The 19,510-nt window shown below is 34.7% G+C and overlaps 5 protein-coding genes across 5 annotated transcripts; all 5 read left to right on the top strand.

The window, feature by feature from the left end:
- The first annotated feature begins 102 nt into the window (after positions 1 to 102).
- Positions 103 to 937, top strand: LOC110757207 (basic form of pathogenesis-related protein 1-like). The gene has a single exon (XM_088246230.1). It carries the CDS (start codon positions 172 to 174, stop codon positions 655 to 657), a length of 486 nt encoding a protein of 161 aa, XP_088102356.1. The 5' UTR covers positions 103 to 171; the 3' UTR covers positions 658 to 937.
- Positions 938 to 5,374: 4,437 nt separating this feature from the next.
- LOC110757209 (basic form of pathogenesis-related protein 1-like) lies at positions 5,375 to 6,209 on the top strand. Its single transcript, XM_021958779.2, has one exon. The coding sequence runs from the start codon at positions 5,442 to 5,444 to the stop codon at positions 5,925 to 5,927; it is 486 nt and encodes a 161-aa protein (XP_021814471.1). The 5' UTR covers positions 5,375 to 5,441; the 3' UTR covers positions 5,928 to 6,209.
- Positions 6,210 to 9,384: 3,175 nt separating this feature from the next.
- Positions 9,385 to 10,152, top strand: LOC110757208 (basic form of pathogenesis-related protein 1-like). The gene has a single exon (XM_021958777.2). The coding sequence runs from the start codon at positions 9,433 to 9,435 to the stop codon at positions 9,916 to 9,918; it is 486 nt and encodes a 161-aa protein (XP_021814469.1). The 5' UTR covers positions 9,385 to 9,432; the 3' UTR covers positions 9,919 to 10,152.
- A 3,637-nt stretch (positions 10,153 to 13,789) lies between these two features.
- Positions 13,790 to 14,601, top strand: LOC110757263 (pathogenesis-related protein 1A-like). Its single transcript, XM_021958838.2, has one exon. The coding sequence runs from the start codon at positions 13,858 to 13,860 to the stop codon at positions 14,329 to 14,331; it is 474 nt and encodes a 157-aa protein (XP_021814530.1). The 5' UTR covers positions 13,790 to 13,857; the 3' UTR covers positions 14,332 to 14,601.
- Positions 14,602 to 17,246: 2,645 nt separating this feature from the next.
- LOC110757262 (pathogenesis-related protein 1-like) lies at positions 17,247 to 18,194 on the top strand. Its single transcript, XM_021958836.2, has one exon. It carries the CDS (start codon positions 17,471 to 17,473, stop codon positions 17,951 to 17,953), a length of 483 nt encoding a protein of 160 aa, XP_021814528.2. The 5' UTR covers positions 17,247 to 17,470; the 3' UTR covers positions 17,954 to 18,194.
- The last annotated feature ends 1,316 nt before the right edge of the window (positions 18,195 to 19,510 follow it).

Here is a 19,510-nt window from a genome sequence, read left to right as displayed (position 1 = left end):
GCTTGTTTATAGAACTTAAGAAACCATCCCATTTTTAAGGATCCTATATTTAACCCTCCCAACTATATAAATATGCACAATCTCATTTCCCATTTCAATCAACATCTAACAATCCAACCTTCTCTGCTACAAAGAAAAGACCTTAAACTTCTCATATCAAGAATTAAAAAAATGGCGTTCAACACGAAGCTTCTTTTGGCCATCTGCTGTGTCGCATTGGTCTTCACCCTTGTCTCTGCAAACATTTCCAAAGCAGATATTGATGGCTTCATCGAAGAGCACAACAAGGCTCGTAAAGAGGTTGGCAACAAACCCCTTAAGTGGAACACGACCTTGGCCCAGTATGCTCAAGAATATGCCAACAAAAGAATTGACGACTGCGCCATGGAGCACTCAAGGGGGCGTTGGGGTGAGAACTTGACCTCCGGCCACAGCATGACCGGCGCAGCTGCCACTAAATATTGGCTCACCGAGAAAGAGTTCTATGACTACAAGTCCAACAAATGCGTCAAAGACGAATGTGGTCACTACCTTGCTGTGGTCTGGGGCAAAACCACCGAGGTCGGATGTGGCATTTCAAAGTGCAAGAATGGGGTGAACTACGTGGTTTGCAGCTATGATCCCATGTACCAACCTGAGGACGAGCGCCCCTACTAGACAATGTATGTATGCTTGCGTGCGCACACGCACACCTACACAAGGCCTGTTGAGAGGTCCAGTGTTTTTTTCCTTTTGCAAAATTAGAAAAATAAAATGTAACGGGTGTATACAAATACTTTCCCACCCTCACAACATTCATTTACGTGATTAGCATTTGACATGGTATTGTGAGAGGTTACAAGAGAATGAATAAAAAATTGAAAAAGAATAATGTTATTTCATTTTTGTAAATTCTAACCGAAATATTATCTCATTCTCTTTATCTTTTTTTGGTCAATCTCTCTCTTTCTGAAATATTATCTCATTACCTCATTCTTTCTTTCTTTTTTTATTAAAACCCTTGGTCAAGATTGTGGTTGCAGTGATTAGAGGTAGGAACTTGGATTGCTTATGTCATTATAGATTTTGAAAATTTTAATGGTTTCGTTATTGTAATTATATTTCACCAATTATGTCTATGTTTATTTTTTTCATCTTTAAATGAGGAAAGATTCGAATTTGACAGTTTTTATATTGGAAAGAAAAATACAACTAGACAAAAACCTAATTGGTTTATCCAAAATTTTAATAATTAGGGGTAAATATCCACTACTTTGGTAAGAAACTTAGGGGACGTTTGTTACACATACTTGGCTTGGCCTGGCTTGGACTAAATTTAGTACCGTGTTTGTTTCATCTAATCATAGTTTTACATGGGATTGCTAATACCATGCCCACCAAAAACACCTCCTTAGGAGGGGACTACTAATGTGAAAAGGGAAGATTAACTACTCTCATGCTCACCAATGTATAAAATGCATATATATATATACATATACATATACATATATAGATGTATATTATTATTATAATATACCCATGTACACATATACATATTAATGTTATAATAATAGCATACGTGTATATACTTATATATACATATATGTGTATATATATTATATATTAGAAATATACCCTTAAAGCTAACTAATTATGTAATAGTTAAAGTTAAGGACATCTTTGATAAAAGACATATTATGTTATCAATGGGCAAGAAATGTTGTTTTGTACATTAAATTATCCTATATTATCTTTCAATATGTAGAACAACCATAGTCCAAGGAATACACAAGTGGATATGAGTTGTGAAACCTCGTATTTTTAAATAAATATATATATATACATATATATTATATTTCAGAAAATTAAATATTTTGTTACATATTTAGTTTATAACATATATATATATATATATAATCATCTTGGTACGTGTTATATTTTCATAAATTTATCTTATTAGTTATTAAAAATTGTAATATTTATATGTATTGTTTTTTTGACAGCTTTATCTCTTGTTTCTTGCTGACCAAGTTCAATAGCTTAGTTGTTATGCAAAACATACTTTAGACTCCAAGTGTCATTGCACCTAGATGAGTAAGCTCTATTTGAGCATGAGGTGTTGGAAATCCAGTAACAGGTATCTAAACTTGGAGCCAAACCTTATCAATTGCCATTCATTGGACCAATTGAAGGAAAGTAGTTGCCGCCTATGTAGTAGTATAAATAGGAACCTTTCCTATTATTGTTTTCATGGCATGCGTAGTAGTACATGAAGATAGATATGGTTGTCTTGCCAATTTCTTTAAGGGCTCTCATTATCGATGTGAGTGGTTTATGTAATGTGTTCTAAAAGTTCTTATTTTGTGATAAAACTATGAAAATCATGAATTATTGTGGATTTGTTCTATTTACAAATATCTCTATTTCAAGTCAAGCATGTCTAATTTGGTGCAATCTTTCACACTATATATATATATATATAGATTGGAATATTTATGAAGTATGTATTCATGGAACATGAGAACTTCAATGTTGGAATATCCGAGGGATAGATGTACCACACGGGGACATAGGGCAGTGAGGCCAATAGGGGTCACGTGGTTGGTTACATGCTATGAAGGATAACTGAGATATGAAGGGATGATGTGATATGATCTGGATTGGTGTATCTTTTCTTGATGTTTTCTAGAGTGTGTAAAACAGCATTGCTTGACTGACATATTACATAATCTACTCACTGAGCGGTGGTTGCTCATCCCTCAACTTGTTTAGTTTTTCTGATGAATTAGTGGGCAAGACAATGATTAAACCAATTGAGGCTGAATTAGATGAGAGTGATAGAGCTTTATTTATTAATTGTAAAGTTGTAAGAAATTTGAGCTATTTTTATAAAAGAAGTTTATTTTAAACCCTTCTTTGTATTTCTTTTTATTTTATTTTACTCACGCATCGGGTGCAGGGTTTCCACCGACCCCCAGGTCAGGGGTATGACATGAGTGCTATATAATGAGATTGCATACATGAAGACTTCTTATCATCACTAAATCCTGAATATGTTCCTGGTCATAGGAATATTAATTGGGCGTCAATATTCCGCAAATACCAGTACACACAATATCATTTCTATATGTAGGGAATGGCAAGATCTCAAGTCATTAAGTGTGGAGACATATCAATATGTGTGTAGGTACTTGTAGAAGAACAAATACACTGACCGCGATCCAACACATGAGTTACAGCATGGAAGTCTTTACTCACATGTCAAGCTGGAACTTATAAATTGCAATGGTGCAAACTAATCATTAGACCTGAGGCATCATAGATGTTTAGTGGCTATGTTGTTAATCTTTGAGGGCATTATAAGATCATGCTGAATTAGGAGTATTGACATAAGAGAAGGATTCATTTCACGGTCATTCCAATTTGAATAGGTTCTTTCACAACGTCTCATTTAGCTCGAATAACCGTGACTTGCTACTATGCGACAACCATGGTTTATGGATTTCCTAAAAGGTTTCAATTAACCTTTATTAATAGGAAGAATGAAATTGTGGAATTTAATTCGTATGACATCTCTAAGGATTTGAGTCAACCCACAACCTTGCTAAAGGGAACCTACGGATTTACACACCCAAAGAATGTGATTAGAGGTACAAATGAAGAGAAATGAAATTAGCAGACACAAGTCAATGGTTGATAATCAATTGTCAAAGTCAACGGTCAAAGGTCAACATGTTGACCAGAGCAATTGACCAAAGTCAAATAGTCCGACAGGGTCAATTAAGTAAGACTATAAATATAATTTAATAGTTAAATTATAATTAAAAGATTAATTATGGAATTAATATTGACATATGGAAATATTTGATTGGGCCTTTAAATATGATTTAAAAGGAAATGGACAAAATAACCCAAAATGCTATTAGACCCAAGGGATAAGTGGCATAAGATGACATGACCCATGTAACAAATGGAGCCCCAAATACCCACCCAAATTTTGGCAACTAAGAGCAAGCTCTCCCCTTGCCTTTTGTGTTGTTCTATATAAGCTAAACTTCGGAGAAAACCTAGCTAGGGTTTTTGGTTTCTTACTTTGGTTGATGAGTGATCATCTTTGTATTTCATCTTCCATAAACCGAAAATTGGTCTAATCAAGAAGTAGATTAGCATCCGTACTTTTTGATTGCCTTCTCTTCATCTCTAGGTGCATTTGGTGTGGTGAGGTAGAGGACTCCAATCTTGGAGCCTTAAGGTGAAGGAGTCAAAATCAAGAGAAAGAAAAATTCTTTCCAACAAAGGTGTTCATTCTTGAGAAATCAAGAAAAAGGTCCTCAAGGCTAAAGATTTATTCCATTTTTCCCTTTTCTATTTGTGTTCAAAGAGAACAGGCTAAGATACTTGGTTTAAAAAGAAAAAGGTTTAGCTCAACTAGTATAAACAAAATTAATCCACCATTTAGAATGTTTTTGTTGTATAGGTTGTGGCTAAAGTTAATTTCCTAAGAATTAGATGCATGTTTCCTTCATTATACCCATATATGTATATATATATATATTATATTATACATATATACACGTATATACATGTATATTATTATTATAACATACCTATATATATTATATTTTAATATACATATATATATATGTATGTATGTTTATGTATTATACCCATGTATAAATTATAATATACATACATATATAGACATATATGTATTATACCCATCTATATTATAATATACATATATACACCTATACACACGCACGTGTGTGTTTATATTATTTATAATATATAATATTATTATAATATACATATATACATGTATATACACATATATGGATGTATATATACATATACATTATATATATATATATATATATATATATATATATATATTATAAAATACATATATACACATGCATAATATGTATATATACATATTTACATATATATAGATTGCTAGATGAAAAGTGAGTTTTTGCCTAATTAATTAGCTTCCTCTTTCATTTCTTTATATTTTGGTAAGAAGTATAATGCATTGAACTTTTATTTTTAAAAGCCACAAGAAGTTGACAGAGAAGACGAGAGTCAAAACTTTGATCATAAGTGCAAGGCTAATTGTTTGTCAATGGAGCTAAAAATCCTCACCGGATTATGTACTGTAATATAGGATTCAAATAAAACTTCACTTAATCAATGGTATAGATTGATTGTCTGACAATACAATGTTTGTATGGATCCCAAATCCAATCTCATGAGAGGGTGACGCAATCCCACACAAGTTTTATTTGTTCATGCTTGTTTATAGAACTTTAGAAACCATCCCATTTTTAGGGATCCTATATTTAACCCTCCCAACTATATAAATATGCACAATCTCATTTCCCATTTCAATCAACATCTAACAATCCAACCTTCTCTGCTACAAAGAAAAGACCTTAAACTTCTCATATCAAGAAAAAAAAATGGCGTTCAACACGAAGCTTCTTTTGGCCATCTGCTGCGTCGCATTGGTCTTCACCCTTGTCTCTGCAAACATTTCCAAAGCAGAGATCGATGGCTTCATCAAAGAGCACAACAAGGCTCGTAAAGAGGTCGGCAACAAACCCCTTAAGTGGAACACGACCTTGGCCCAGTATGCTCAAGAATATGCCAACAAAAGAGTTGACGACTGCGCCATGGAGCACTCAAGGGGGCGTTGGGGTGAGAACTTGACCTCCGGCCACGGCATGACTGGCGCAGCTGCCACTAAGTATTGGCTCACTGAGAAAGAGTTCTATGACTACAAGTCCAACAAATGCGTCAAAGACGAATGTGGTCACTACCTTGCTGTGGTCTGGGGCAAAACCACCGAGGTCGGATGTGGCATTTCAAAGTGCAAAAATGGGGTGAACTACGTGGTTTGCAGCTACGATCCCATGTATCAACCCGAGGACGAGCGCCCCTACTAGACAATGTATGTATGCTTGCGTGTGCACACGCACACCTACATGAGGCCTGTTGAGAGGTCCAGGGTTTTTTTCTTTTGCAAAATTAGAAAAATAAAATGTAACGGGTGTACACGAATACTTTCCCACACTCACAACATTCCTTTACGTGATTAGCATTTGACATGGTATTGTGAGAGGTTACAAGAGAATGAATTAAAAAAAAAAAAAAAGAATAATGTTATTTCATTTTTGTAAATTCTAACCGAAATATTATCTCATTCTTTTTATGTTACTTTTGGTCAATCTCTCTCTTAATGAAATATTATCTCATTACCTCATTCTTTCTTTTTTTTTATTTAATTAAAACCCTTGATCAAGATTGTGGGTGCCGTGATTAGAGGTAGGAACTTGGATTGCTTATGTCATTATAGATTTTGAAAATTTGAATGTTCTCGTTATTGTAATTATAGTTCACCAATTATGTCTATGTTTATTTTTTTCATCTTTAAATGAGGAAAAATTCAAATTTGAGAGTTTTTACATTGGAAAGAAAAATACAACTCGACAAAAATCTAATTGGTTGATCCAAAATTTTAATAAAGGACTAATTATCTATTACTTTGGTAAGAAACTTAAGGCTAAATAACCGTGTATATTTCCTTTTGAGTGCTGCTATTTCCACCTCCCTGTCCTATTTAAAGGAAGTTGCGATTCCACCCTAAAATCAATTTGCAATGGGGCGAGTAATCCAAATCCTTATAAGTCCTTGCAAGGTTTTCTAACTTTCCAATGTGGGAATTTTTACCTTTAAATTCTCATACGCCCCCTCTCGTGTGGCGAATTTTCAAGACTAACACATGGGCAACACATTTTGGTTGACATGGAGCACGTGTGGCCGTTGGGCTTTCACACGTGGGCAACCTGCTCTGATACCATGGAAGTTGAGGTTCCACCCCTAAACTAATTGGCAATGGGGGCAGTAACCCAACTCCTTACAAGCCATTGCAAGGTTTTCTAACTTTCCAATGTGAGATTTTTTTCCTTCACATTCTCACACTATTCCACACCCACCTCATCTTTCCTCTCACCCTGTAAATTTGAAAAAACACAATCCTATCTTTTCACCCACCATTATTCCTAAAATATCGTAGCCCACTATTATTTCAAATAAAATTTATAAAAATGAGAATTTAAAAAAAAAAGAAAAAAAAAAGAGTAAGAGCACTTCCAGCGCTTAAATTCCTAAAAATGCTAAAATTCCGAAAAATTGAGAATATTGTATTTTATACATACCTAGCAATTTATTATTATTATTAATCTCATACATATAAATTAAATTAATCTCATGTGAATAGTAATTGTCCTTGGGTTGCCATGGCAATGGGTGGAAAACAACAAAAATATTGCTAGGGTAGATACTATTCACGTGAAGAGTAATTGCCCTTGTCTTCCTTAGACTTTTGCCATGACAAATGGGTGAAAGTGCTCTAAGAAAGAAAAATCCCAGTAGCTAACTCCAACCCATCGCTTCAACCCAACTCCAACATCTACCCAACACAACATGAAGGAAGTTGGGGTTCCAACCCAAAACCATTTGGCAATGGTAGAATAGCCTAACTCCTCATAAACCCAGGCTAGGTCCCTTAACTTTACAATATGGGACAAACACTCTCAACATGCCCCGCACGCATGACGAACTTCCAAGCCTAACACATGGTAAACATATATTGGGTGACGTGGGAGCGCGTATGGCCGTTGGGCCCAACACGTGAAGCCTTGCTCGGATACCATGAAGAAAGTTGAAGTTCCACCCCAAAACTAATTGACAATGGGAGAGTAGCCCAACTCCTTATAAACCCAAGCTAGGTCTCTTAACTTTTCAATGTGGGACACATACACACACTCACACACACACACACACACTCTCTCTCTCTCTCTCTCTCTCTCTCTCTCTCTCTCTCTCTCTCTCTCTCTCTCTCTCTCTCTCTCTCTCTCTCTCTCTCTCTCTCTCTCTCTCATGGTTTTGAAAGGGCAAATACAAAGCCTCCAAAGGCTGGAAAATACAAACTTTCTAATTTTCATGTCCATACATAAAAAATGGAACAAACTCTTTTGTCTATGTTGATTCTAAACAATGACGAGAAAAGAAAAGGAGTGAAACTTGGAATTAAAAGAGACCCTTAAACGGAACCACACAACTTTCTAACCAAAACAATGAATCAAATTCAATTTTCAAGAATTTCCCGGCGTCGTCGAGATGATGAGGTCAGTTGGATAGAAGGATTTTGATTTGGCAAGGAAGCGGAAGTGGGGGTTATGGTTGACTACGATCGAGGTAGGAAATCAGGTTGGGCTGAGTTTGAACGATATGGATTTGGTGCAGCAAGGGAAGTTTGTGGCAGTGAGGAGCAGAGGCATTGCGCTTTGGAGGGGTGCACGGAAGATGAGGGAAGAGAGAAAGAAGGAGATGGATTTAGGGAAGAAGGTGAGAGGTAGGAACTTGGATTGCTTATGTCATTATAGATTTTGAAAATTTGAATGTTTTTGTTATTGTAATTATAATTCACTAATTATGTCTATGTTTATTTTTTTTCATCTTTAAATGGGGAAAGATTCAAATTTGAGAGTTTTTACATTGGAAAGAAAAATACAACTAGACAAAAACCTAATTGGTTTATCCAAAATTTTAATAAAGGAGTAAATAACCATTACTTTGGTAAGAAACTTAAGGCTAAATAACTGTACGTATTTTCTTTTGAGTGCTACTATCACCACTCCCCCCCTTCCCTCCCCCCTCAATGGCAGGCAAGGCGTGGGCTCCACCTAGTCGTGGCAGGCCTGAAGGCAAGAATAGCCCGAGCTGTTGCCTGAGGGCTGTGACTGTCAGTGACAAAAAACAATTTAAAAAAACTGAAATCGTAATCTCATACCTAGTAATTTTTTTAATATTAATCTCATACATATAAACTACAAAGGTCAAATTGCTAGAATTGAAACTATAGGGACAAACGTGGAAATTTCATCAAACTGGATGAAAAGTGAGTTTTGCATAATTAATTTGCTTCCTCTTTCATTTCTTTATATTTTGGTAAGAAGTATAATGCACTGAAAATTTATTATTAAAAGCCACAAGAAGTTGATAGAGAAGACGAGAGTCAAAACTTTGATCATAAGTGTAAGGCTAATTGCTTGTCAATGCAGCTAAAAATCCTCACCTGATTATATACTGTAATATAGGATTCAAATAAAACTTCACCTAATCAATGGTATAGATTGATTGTCTGACAATACAATGTTTGTATGGATCCCAAATCCACTCTGATGAGACGGTGACGCAATCCCACACAAGTTTTATTTGTTCTTCATACCTGTTTATAGAACTTAAGAAACCGTCCCATTTTTAAGGATCCTATATTTAACCCTCCCAACTATATAAATATGCACAATCTCATTTCCCATTTCAATCAACAGATAACAATCCAACCTTCTCTGCTGACCTTAAACTTCTCATATCAAGAAAAAAAAAATGGCGTTCAACACGAAGCTTCTTTTGGCCATCTGCTGCGTCGCATTGGTCTTCACCCTTGTCTCTGCAAACATTTCCAAAGCAGAGATCGATGGCTTCATCGAAGAGCACAACAAGGCTCGTAAAGAGGTCGGCAACAAACCCCTTAAGTGGAACACGACCTTGGCCCAGTATGCTCAAGAATATGCCAACAAAAGAATTGACGACTGCGCCATGGAGCACTCAAGGGGGCGTTGGGGTGAGAACTTGACATCCGGCCACAGCATGACCGGCGCAGCTGCCACTAAGTATTGGCTCACCGAGAAAGAGTTCTATGACTACAAGTCCAACAAATGCGTCAAAGACGAATGTGGTCACTACCTTGCTGTGGTCTGGGGCAAAACCACCGAGGTCGGATGTGGCATTTCAAAGTGCAAGAATGGGGTGAACTACGTGGTTTGCAGCTATGATCCCATGTACCAACCTGAGGACGAGCGCCCCTACTAGACAATGTATGTATGCTTGCGTGCGCACACGCACACCTACACGAGGCCTGTTGAGAGGTCCAGGGTTTTTTTTCTTTTGCAAAATTAGAAAAATAAAATGTAACGGGTGTATACGAATACTTTCCCACACTCACAACATTCCTTTACATGATTAGCATTTGACATGGTATTGTGAGAGATTACAAGAGAATGAATAAAAAACTGAAAAAGAATAATGTTATTTCATTTTTGTAAATTCTAACCGAAATATTATCTCATTCTCTTTATGTTTTTTTTGGTCAACTCTCTCTTTCTGAAATATTATCTCATTACCTCATTCTTTCATTTTTTTTTTAAAATTAAAACCCTTGGTCACCAAATATGTCTAATTTTAATTTTTTTTCATCTTTAAATGAGGAAAGATTCAAATTTGAAAGTTTTTACATTGGAAAGAAAAATACAACGAGACAAAAATCTAATTGGTTGATCCAAAATTTTAATAAAGGACTAATTATCTATTACTTTGGTAAGAAACTTAAGGCTAAATAACCGTGTATATTTCCTTTTGAGTGCTGCTATTTCCGCCTCCCTGCCCTATTTAAAGGAAGTTGAGATTCCACCCTAAAATCAATTTGCAATGGGGCGAGTAATCCAAATCTTTATAAGCCTTTGCAAGGTTTTCTAACTTTCCCATGTGGGACTTTTTACCCTTAAATTCTCATACGCCCCCTCTCGTGTGGCGAATTTTCAAGCCTAACACGTGGACAACACATTTTGGTTGACATGGAGCACGTGTGGCTGTTGGGCTTTTACACGTGGGCAACCTGCTCTGATACCATGAAGGAAGTTGAGGTTCCACCCCAAAACTAATTGAAAATGGGGGCAGTAACCCAACTCCTTACAAGCCATTGCAAGGTTTTCTAACTGTCCAATGTCAGACTTTTTACCTTCACATTCTCACACTATTCCCCACCCACCTCATCTTCCCTCTCACCATGTAAATTTGAAAAAACACAATCCTATCTTTTCACCCACCATTATTCCTAAAATATGGTAGCCCACTATTATTTCAAATAAAATTTATAAAAATGAGAATTTTAAAAAAAAAAAAAAAAGAAAGAAAAAACCCAGCAGCTAACTCCTACCCAACTCCAACATCTGCCCATCACAACATGAAGGAAGTTGAGATTCCAACCCAAAACCATTTGGCAATGGGAGAATAGCCTAACTCCTTATAAACCCAGGCTAGGTCTCTTCACTTTACAATGTGGGACAAACACTCTCAACATGCCCCGCTCGCATGGCGAACTTCCAAGCCTAACACATGGTAAACATATATTAGGTGACATGGGAGCGCATGTGGCCGTTGGGCCCAACACGTGAAGCCTTGCTCTGATACCATGAAGGAAGTTGAATAAAAAACAAAAACAAAAAAAAGGTACGTACAGGTACACTTTTTATAAAATTATAAAGAGGTGCATTACATAAAAAAGGTACATTACTTATTTACAAAAAAAAATTAGGTATATTATTTATAAAGAAAAAGGAAATTACTTATTTACAATAAAAAAAACACGCACATTAAAAATAGGCGCATTATTTATAAAGAAAATAGGTAAATCATTTATTTTAAAAAGTAGGCACATTTTAAAAAATTTAAAAATAAATACATCTATATATATATAACAAAAGACAGAGAATGGTGAAACATTCAAAATACCAAAAAATGTCATTGGTTAATACAAACATTAAGAATTGAAATTATGAATTTTTGTAGAAATATCACCTCAACTTATACCGCATTTTCAATTTGTCACTTTAAAGAAAAATTTAAGAGAAATGTCATTTTAATTTTTCAAAATCCAGGATTTGTCATCTGACTTCAACACCATCCAATTTTCTATCCATTTTAAATGGTATTTTAGTCTTTCCATTTGCAAGGAAAAAAAGAGAGAAAAAAGAAACATATCTCTTCCTTTCTCCGCCACCTCAACCCCACCCACCTCCAAAACACATTGCACAGGACCCCCTCCCCCCTCTTCTTCTTCTTCTTCTTCTTCTCTCTCTCTCTCTCTCTCTCTCTCAGAGCATGTATTGAGCTTGTCTTAAATTTTCAGATCCTTTGGGTTGGGCTTGGTTTGGGTGGGTTGAGGGAATGAGGAATGGAGGAAGGGGTTGTAAAGAGGGAGGAGGGAATGGATTTCAAGGTGGGCTGGGTTGATTGGAGTCGCGAGTGGCGCACATGGGATAGGGGAAGGTAAGATTTTTTTTTCTTTCCATGTATTGAGCTTGTCTTAAATTTTCAGATACTTTGGGTTGGGCTTGGTTTGGGTGGGTTGAGGGAATGAGGAATGGAGGAAGGGGTTGTAAAGAGGGAAGAGGGAATGGATTTCAAGGTGGGCTGGGTTGATTGGAGTCGCGAGTGGCACATGGGATAGGGGAAGGTAAGATTTTTTTTTCTTTCCAATTTTAATTTTTTAAAGGATATACAATTCTTTTTATAATGATTTTTCTAGTTTTAAAATACCCTTGAAAATTGAAAGACTAAAATACTCTTAAAAATGGATGGAAAATTGGATGGTGTTAAAGTCAAGACAAATCATGGATTTTGAAAAATTAAGGTGACATTTCTCTTAATTTTTTCTTTAAGGTGACAAATTGAAACTGCAATATAAGTTCAAGTGACATTTCTACAAAAATTCATTGAAATTATTAATTAAATGAGGATAATATGGTAAATTCACACTATTTCATATTAAAAAATAATTAAAATTAAAAACAAAATCAAATAATGAGTCCTATTTCTATGGAACACAACTACCCATTATCTTTTTAAACTCTAAAATAAAATTAAAAATTAAAAAAACCAATTGACACATGCTCATTAAAAAGATAGGTCCTAATATTAAGTAATATAGACATTATACATATATATAATAATAATTTACCTAATAGCCTATAAATAGAAATTTTAACAGTATAGCCACACTTCTAAAATGTATATGAGGCATATCACGAGGTTGACTCAATAAAATAAAAAAAAGTGTTGTTAAACGAACCCTAAAATTAACTGAGTACATCCTATGATCTTTTTAAATATAGATTAGGATACCTTTCCCACTTTTTAAATGTTTACTTATTTTAACAGATTATTTATATTCTTTTTCCTAATAACATTTTCAAAGCAACCTCCTGCCAAATCACCTCTTTAACACTTTGGTAGCTTTTGGACGAACACCTCTTTAACCATTGGTGGCTTTCGCTTACATTCGATTAGGGTTGGAAATGGTGAGTAGGGTGCACTTATTAAAATTACATTCGCATCACAATACAATATATCTTTTTTAATCATTTTTTATTAGGGTCAATTAGTAATTTAATAAATAGTTGGGTAGTAGAGTGTACTCAGTTAATTTTTGGGTTCGTTTAGCAGCACTAAAATGAAAAGGAGGAAAGTTGATAGAAATTATAAACAAACCAAGAAAAAAAAAATCAATTGAGGTAGTAAATAACCTCAATTAATGGAGACATGTATAACATTTAGCACTTCTAATACTGCCTTGAATAGATAAAGGGATAATTATGGGTATTTTTGGAATCTAAAAAGTATAATAAATCCCATTTTTAACTTGATTAGGTAACTAGCTGAGTTGGATCCTAATCATTGGATTTTTCTTATAAAAATTAGGTTTTATTTGTAGAAAAATAAAATGATGGATTGTAGGTATGACAAAAATAGTTTGAAGGGGAAAAACAAAATTTACTAAAAATAATATTCAACACTCCCATTTTTAAGGGCCTATTTTCGAACACCCTCTTTGCGGACACAAACTTGCCTATCTTTCTATATATATGCACAATCCCATGTCCCCTTTCAATCAACAACTAACAATACAACCTTCTATACTACAAAGGAAAAACCTTAAACTTATCATATCAAGAAACAAAAATAGCGTTCAACATGAAGCTTCTTTTGGCCATCTGTTGCGTCGCATTGGTCTTCACTGTTGTCTTTGCAAACATTTCCCAAGAAGAGATCGATGGCTTTGTCGAGGAGCACAACAAGGCTCGTGAAGAGGTTGGCAACAAACCTGTCAAGTGGAACACGACCTTGGCAGAGTATGCCCAAGAATATGCCGAGAAAAGAGTTGACGACTGTGCCATGGAGCACTCGATGGGGCGTTGGGGTGAGAACTTGGCCTCCGGCGACGGCATGAGTGGCGCAGATGCCACTAAGTATTGGGTCACCGAGAAGGAGTTCTATGACTACGAGTCCAACAAATGCGTCAGAGATGAATGTGGTCACTACCTTGCTGTGGTTTGGGGCAGAACCACCGAGGTTGGATGTGGCATTTCAAAGTGCAGGAATGGACAGAACTACGTCGTTTGCAGCTACGATCCCATGTACCAGCCCGAGGACGAGCACCCCTACTAGATGATGTATGTACGCTCACGTGCGCGCACCCACACCTACACTAGGCCTGTTGAGAGGTCCCATGTTTTTTTTTTCTTTTGGTGAAATTAGAAAAATAAAATGTAACGGGTGTATACAAATACTTCCCCACACTCACAACATTTCTTTATTCTGACTAGCACTTGATATGGTATTGTGAGAGGTGACAAGAGAATGATTAAAAAATGAAAAAGAATAAGATTATTTCATTTTTGAAATTTCTAAATGAAATACTATCTCATTCTCTCTTTTTTTCTTTTTTTCTTTTTATATTTTATTTTATGAATCTCTCTCGTCTAATGCCTTTCCATCTCGCATTTGTCTTTAATTGAAAAATGGAATATGCAAAGGATGTGAAGTGCATGTTTGGTATTCTATTTGAATCCAACTTTCGAAACTTTAAAAATATATATTTGAGTCCAAAACTCAAAAAATTTGTTTGGTAGACCTAGTTTTGAAAACCTAAACTCAAAAACACCCAAATACTTGAAAATATAAGGGGCCGTTCGTTAACGTTTTCAAGGCCCCATTTTCATTTTCTATCAACAACGCGTTCGGTATGTTGTTTTCATTTTCACTTGAATTATTTTCTGAAAACAAATTCAACCTCATGTACAAAAACTGAAAACACCAAATTATTATTTTCATTTTCTACCCAATGTATTGGTATGATTGCTTTCTTGTTCTTGTTCTTCTTTTCTTTTTTCTTTTTTTTTTTGGTTGGTCTGATTTTTCTTCTTTTCTTTTCTTTTTTCTTTTTTTTCAATTTTCAGTTTTTTCGTTCCACTTCATTATTTTATTTTGCTGCACCAGTGTATATTAATTTTATGATAAAATCATCATATATTATTCAATTTCATATTTATTTTAAACGAAAGATAATATTATTTTATTATCTAGGTTTTTCTAAAATTAGAATTTTTATTTTTATTTTAATTATACATTATTATTCTCAAAGTATACATTTTTCATTATTTGTAATAATTTTAGCCTTTAAAATATCATAATTTTTTTAAAAAAAATATATTTTTTGGGACAGAAATTAGCAAAAAATATACTTGAAAAATAACTCATAAATTATTATTCTCAAATTGTCCTACCAGACACTTTTTCACTATTTTTATTTTATGAATCTGTTTTCCAATTAATCTACAAGAAGCATTTTCGAATCCTGAAAATGTAAATTAGTTTTCTCGTTTTCATTCTCATAAAACATTCTCTGAAAATGTTACCGAACGAGCCCTAACAAATCTGTTTTATAGAATTTTTTTCAAAGGAACTATTTTCAAGTTGCAGACCAATCAAGTTTTTTAATCTTCAAACATGGATTTTAGAACTCCTTGTTTTTAAAGTTTGAGTTCCCTCATTGAATACCAAACAAGTTTCTGAATCTTAAAAAATGGCTTTTAGAACTCTTTGTTTTAAAAATAAAAATAAAAATCAAAGTTTGTGAATTCCATACTTAAATAAGATACCAAACGTGACCTAAAATTTTCTTGTTCATGGATACATGTGATTGCATGCACGGTTTCTTTATGTATATATGAGATTTGTTGAATTGAGATTTTTAAACCAATTTGATTGTGGGTTGTACAACAACCAAGGATGGTCCTTAGTAAGGACTAACTTGGGCTATAGCCCAGGTGTGGTGTTTTTTCTTAGCCCAAAATTTCTAATACAAACCATCAGAGCTTATTCAAAGTACTCTTTTATACATAATCTTTTCACGTAAGGTAAATTTAGCCCATTCAATTATAAATATAACAAATCTTATATGACATCTTATACCATTTCAAGTAAGATTAGAACTTCATATCATTGGAAAGCTAAAGTAGAATAGAACACTTGTTGTAAAGGTTGAGATGTCACCTAACTTTATTCAAGATCTCAAAGAATTTTTGGATTAAAACCCGATTGTGGTTGCAGTGATTAGAGGTAGGAACTTGGATTTCTTATGTCATTATAGATTTTGAAAATTTGAATGTTTTCGTTGTAATTATATTTCACCAATTATGTCTATGTGTTTTTTTTAATCTTTAAGTGAGGGATGGGAAGATTCGAATTTGACACTTTTTTGTTTTTAATATTGAAAAGAAAAATACAACTAGACATAATTGTAATTGGTTTATCCAAAATTTTAATAAAGGGCTGATTATCCATTAGTTTGGTAAGAAACATAAGGCTAAACAACCATACGTATTTCCTTTTTGCTACAATGGGCCTGAAAACCAAGAAAACTAGTAAGAGTTTTCATGGGCCAAACAATGCCAATCTGATGTGGGGCAACTCGGGCAGATGAGAGCCCAAAGTTGTTGCAATACCAAGAGAGGCAAAACCCTTCAAAAGTTTTCCTCTATATCCATATTTAATTGGGAAAAAAAGTCTTTTGTGGTTTCTGTAGTTTGCCGAATTTTTTTTTTTATTTTGGTCCATGTAGTTTTAATTTTTTCAATTTAACCCTTGTAGTTTGATTTTATCGTAATTCAAGGATCCATCTAAATTTCCAGCGAATTTCATTGAAAATTCGGTACAAAATACTCCTCTATGTAAGAGACGCGTGTTTATCAAACTACATATGGGTCAAATTGCTAGAATTAAAATTACAGGAACAAAAGTGGAAATTTAGTCAAACTACATGAACAAAAGGTGACCTTTTTTTCTAATTAATTTGCTTCCTCCTTCATTTCTTTGTATTTTGGTAAGAAGCATAATGCATTTACCTTTTATTTTTAAAAGCCACAAGAAGTTGACAGAGGGGCCATATTACAAGTTATATCATTCTGAAGTAACGAATACTTTATTTATACTTTGATCCTCATTGCAAGGCTAAATGTTTGTCATTGCAGCTAAAAATCCTCACCTAAGTAATGATTATATATTGTAATATAGGTTTCAAATAAAACCTACTTAATCAATGGTATAGATTGATTGTCTAACAATACATTGTTTCTATAGATTTATTTATAGAACTTGAGAAATCCTCCCATTTTCAAGGATCCTATATTTAACCCTCCCAACTATATAAATACGCACAATCTCATTTCCCCTTTCAATCAACCTCTATCAACTCAACATTCTTTAATACAATAACATCCGAGACTTTCTCATACCGAGAAACAAAATGGCGTTCAACATCAAGCTTCTTCTGGCCATCTGCTCCGTCGCGTTGTTCTTCACTCTTGTCTCTGCAAACCTTTCCAAAGAAGATATCGATGGCTTCGTGGAGGAACACAACAAGGCCCGCGCTGAGGTTGGCAACGGTCCACTCAAATGGAACGAGACCCTAGCCAAGTATGCCCAAGACTATGCAGACAATAGAGTTGATGACTGCGCCATGGAGCACTCAATGGGGCCTTATGGTGAGAACTTGGCCTCAGGAGAAGGCATGTCTGGAGCAGCTGCCACCAAGTATTGGGTCAATGAGAAGCAGTTTTATAACTACGAGCTAAACAAATGTGTCCGAGACGAATGCGGACATTACCTTTGTGTGATTTGGGGCAAAACCACCGAAGTTGGTTGTGGCATTTCAAAGTGCAAGAATGGACAAAACTATGTCATCTGCAACTATGATCCTGCTTATAATGAGGAGGACCATCCCTACTAGACACTAAATTTACATGCCACACAAACATACGTGCACACCTCGACTAGGCCTGTTTGGAGGTCTTGTATTTTTGTTGTTGAGAAATTAGAGGAATACGAGGGGATGAGAGGCGATTTACATGTAACGGGTGTATACAAATATACCTCTTCATTCTCACAACATTCTTTTACGTGACTGTTGATTGTGAGAGGAGATAACATATATATATATAAAAACGTATAAATTATTTCATTTTTTGTAAGTTTTTATGTCATTCTCTTTATTTATTTAATTTTCATCAACCTCGCTTTAATTAATACTAACTAACTCTTGATCTTGGACAAGGGATCTAACTCTTGATCTTGGACAAGGGATACTTCTCTTCCCAAAACTCAAATAGACTTGACCATATTAACTAACTCGTAATTTTAAGAGGTGTGGACAAGATCCTTATTCGTAATTTTCTGACTCTGAACCGACCAACCATTTTCCTCCAAGTCTATTAGTTAATTTGCTGGTCTCAATTTTTATTTGGGAGTTTCACTAAAATACCCAAAATGGGGGCTGAAATTATAAAAATACCCAACACCCAAAACTCATCATTACACACACTCAAAATCCATTTATAAACATACCCAAAACCCATCATTACACACATACCCAAAACCCATTTTGGGTATGTTTCTATGTTTAAATAGTGCTTGGGTATTTTTATAAATACATGTCTAGGATTGGGTATTTTTATAAATATCTATTTTTATTTCTGGTTTTATTTTGTCATAATATTTTTTATTTCTTTAAGGAGCAATTTTCGGTTTTTTTTTTTCCAATACCTTTTTTTGTGATAAAAACCCCAAAAACCATGACTTTCATAGGACACGGTACACAAATGAGAGAGAGAGAGAGAGAGAGAGAGAGATTCTTGTAGCAAGAATTATTTTTCCTTAACCCTCCGTTTGGATGGAGGAAAATAACTTGGGATTTGGTTAAAAGTCAAGAATTGAAAAAGAAAAATTGATATTTCCATTGTTTGGCAATTTAAGCAAGAAAATTATTAAATGATGTGCAAAAATTGGGGCAATGGCATTTCGGTTCATGGGCTTTGCCCGGCTGAAAATTGCAATTTGGTACATTCAGAAGGGCCCAATAGAGCATTGCTCGAGCCGAAGAAAAGCCCAATTATATAACTACGAGTCCAAAACTTTGTGATTGGGACACTTGGGTTTATCTTGGGTGTGGGAGGGTCCAGTGTAACAGTGGGTGGAGTTTTGTTACTTTGCAATTACGACCATCCTGGAAACATCGTGGGACTTGAGCCATACGAGCTCACTTACACATACAGACTAGGGTTCATCACCTGTTGTGATTATGATTAGCCATTGGACATAGGCTGGCATGCATGATTTCATATGGTTTTTCTTTGCAGGATATGTACGTTCTTGAAATGTCAATGAAATCTCACTTATACTCAATTTTATCAATTTTGTTCGACTTGGATCTCAACATAATTTATTATTTAGGATATTAAAATGGCCATTTTAACTTAAAATCTATAATTTAAGCCATTAACCAATCTGA

Source organism: Prunus avium, chromosome 8 (genome assembly GCF_965620075.1).
Source record: "Prunus avium chromosome 8, drPruAviu1.hap1.1, whole genome shotgun sequence".
Classification (NCBI taxonomy): Eukaryota; Viridiplantae; Streptophyta; class Magnoliopsida; order Rosales; family Rosaceae; genus Prunus; species Prunus avium.
Note: the sequence above shows the minus strand (reverse complement) of the source record. Positions and strands in the feature narration are given on the sequence as shown.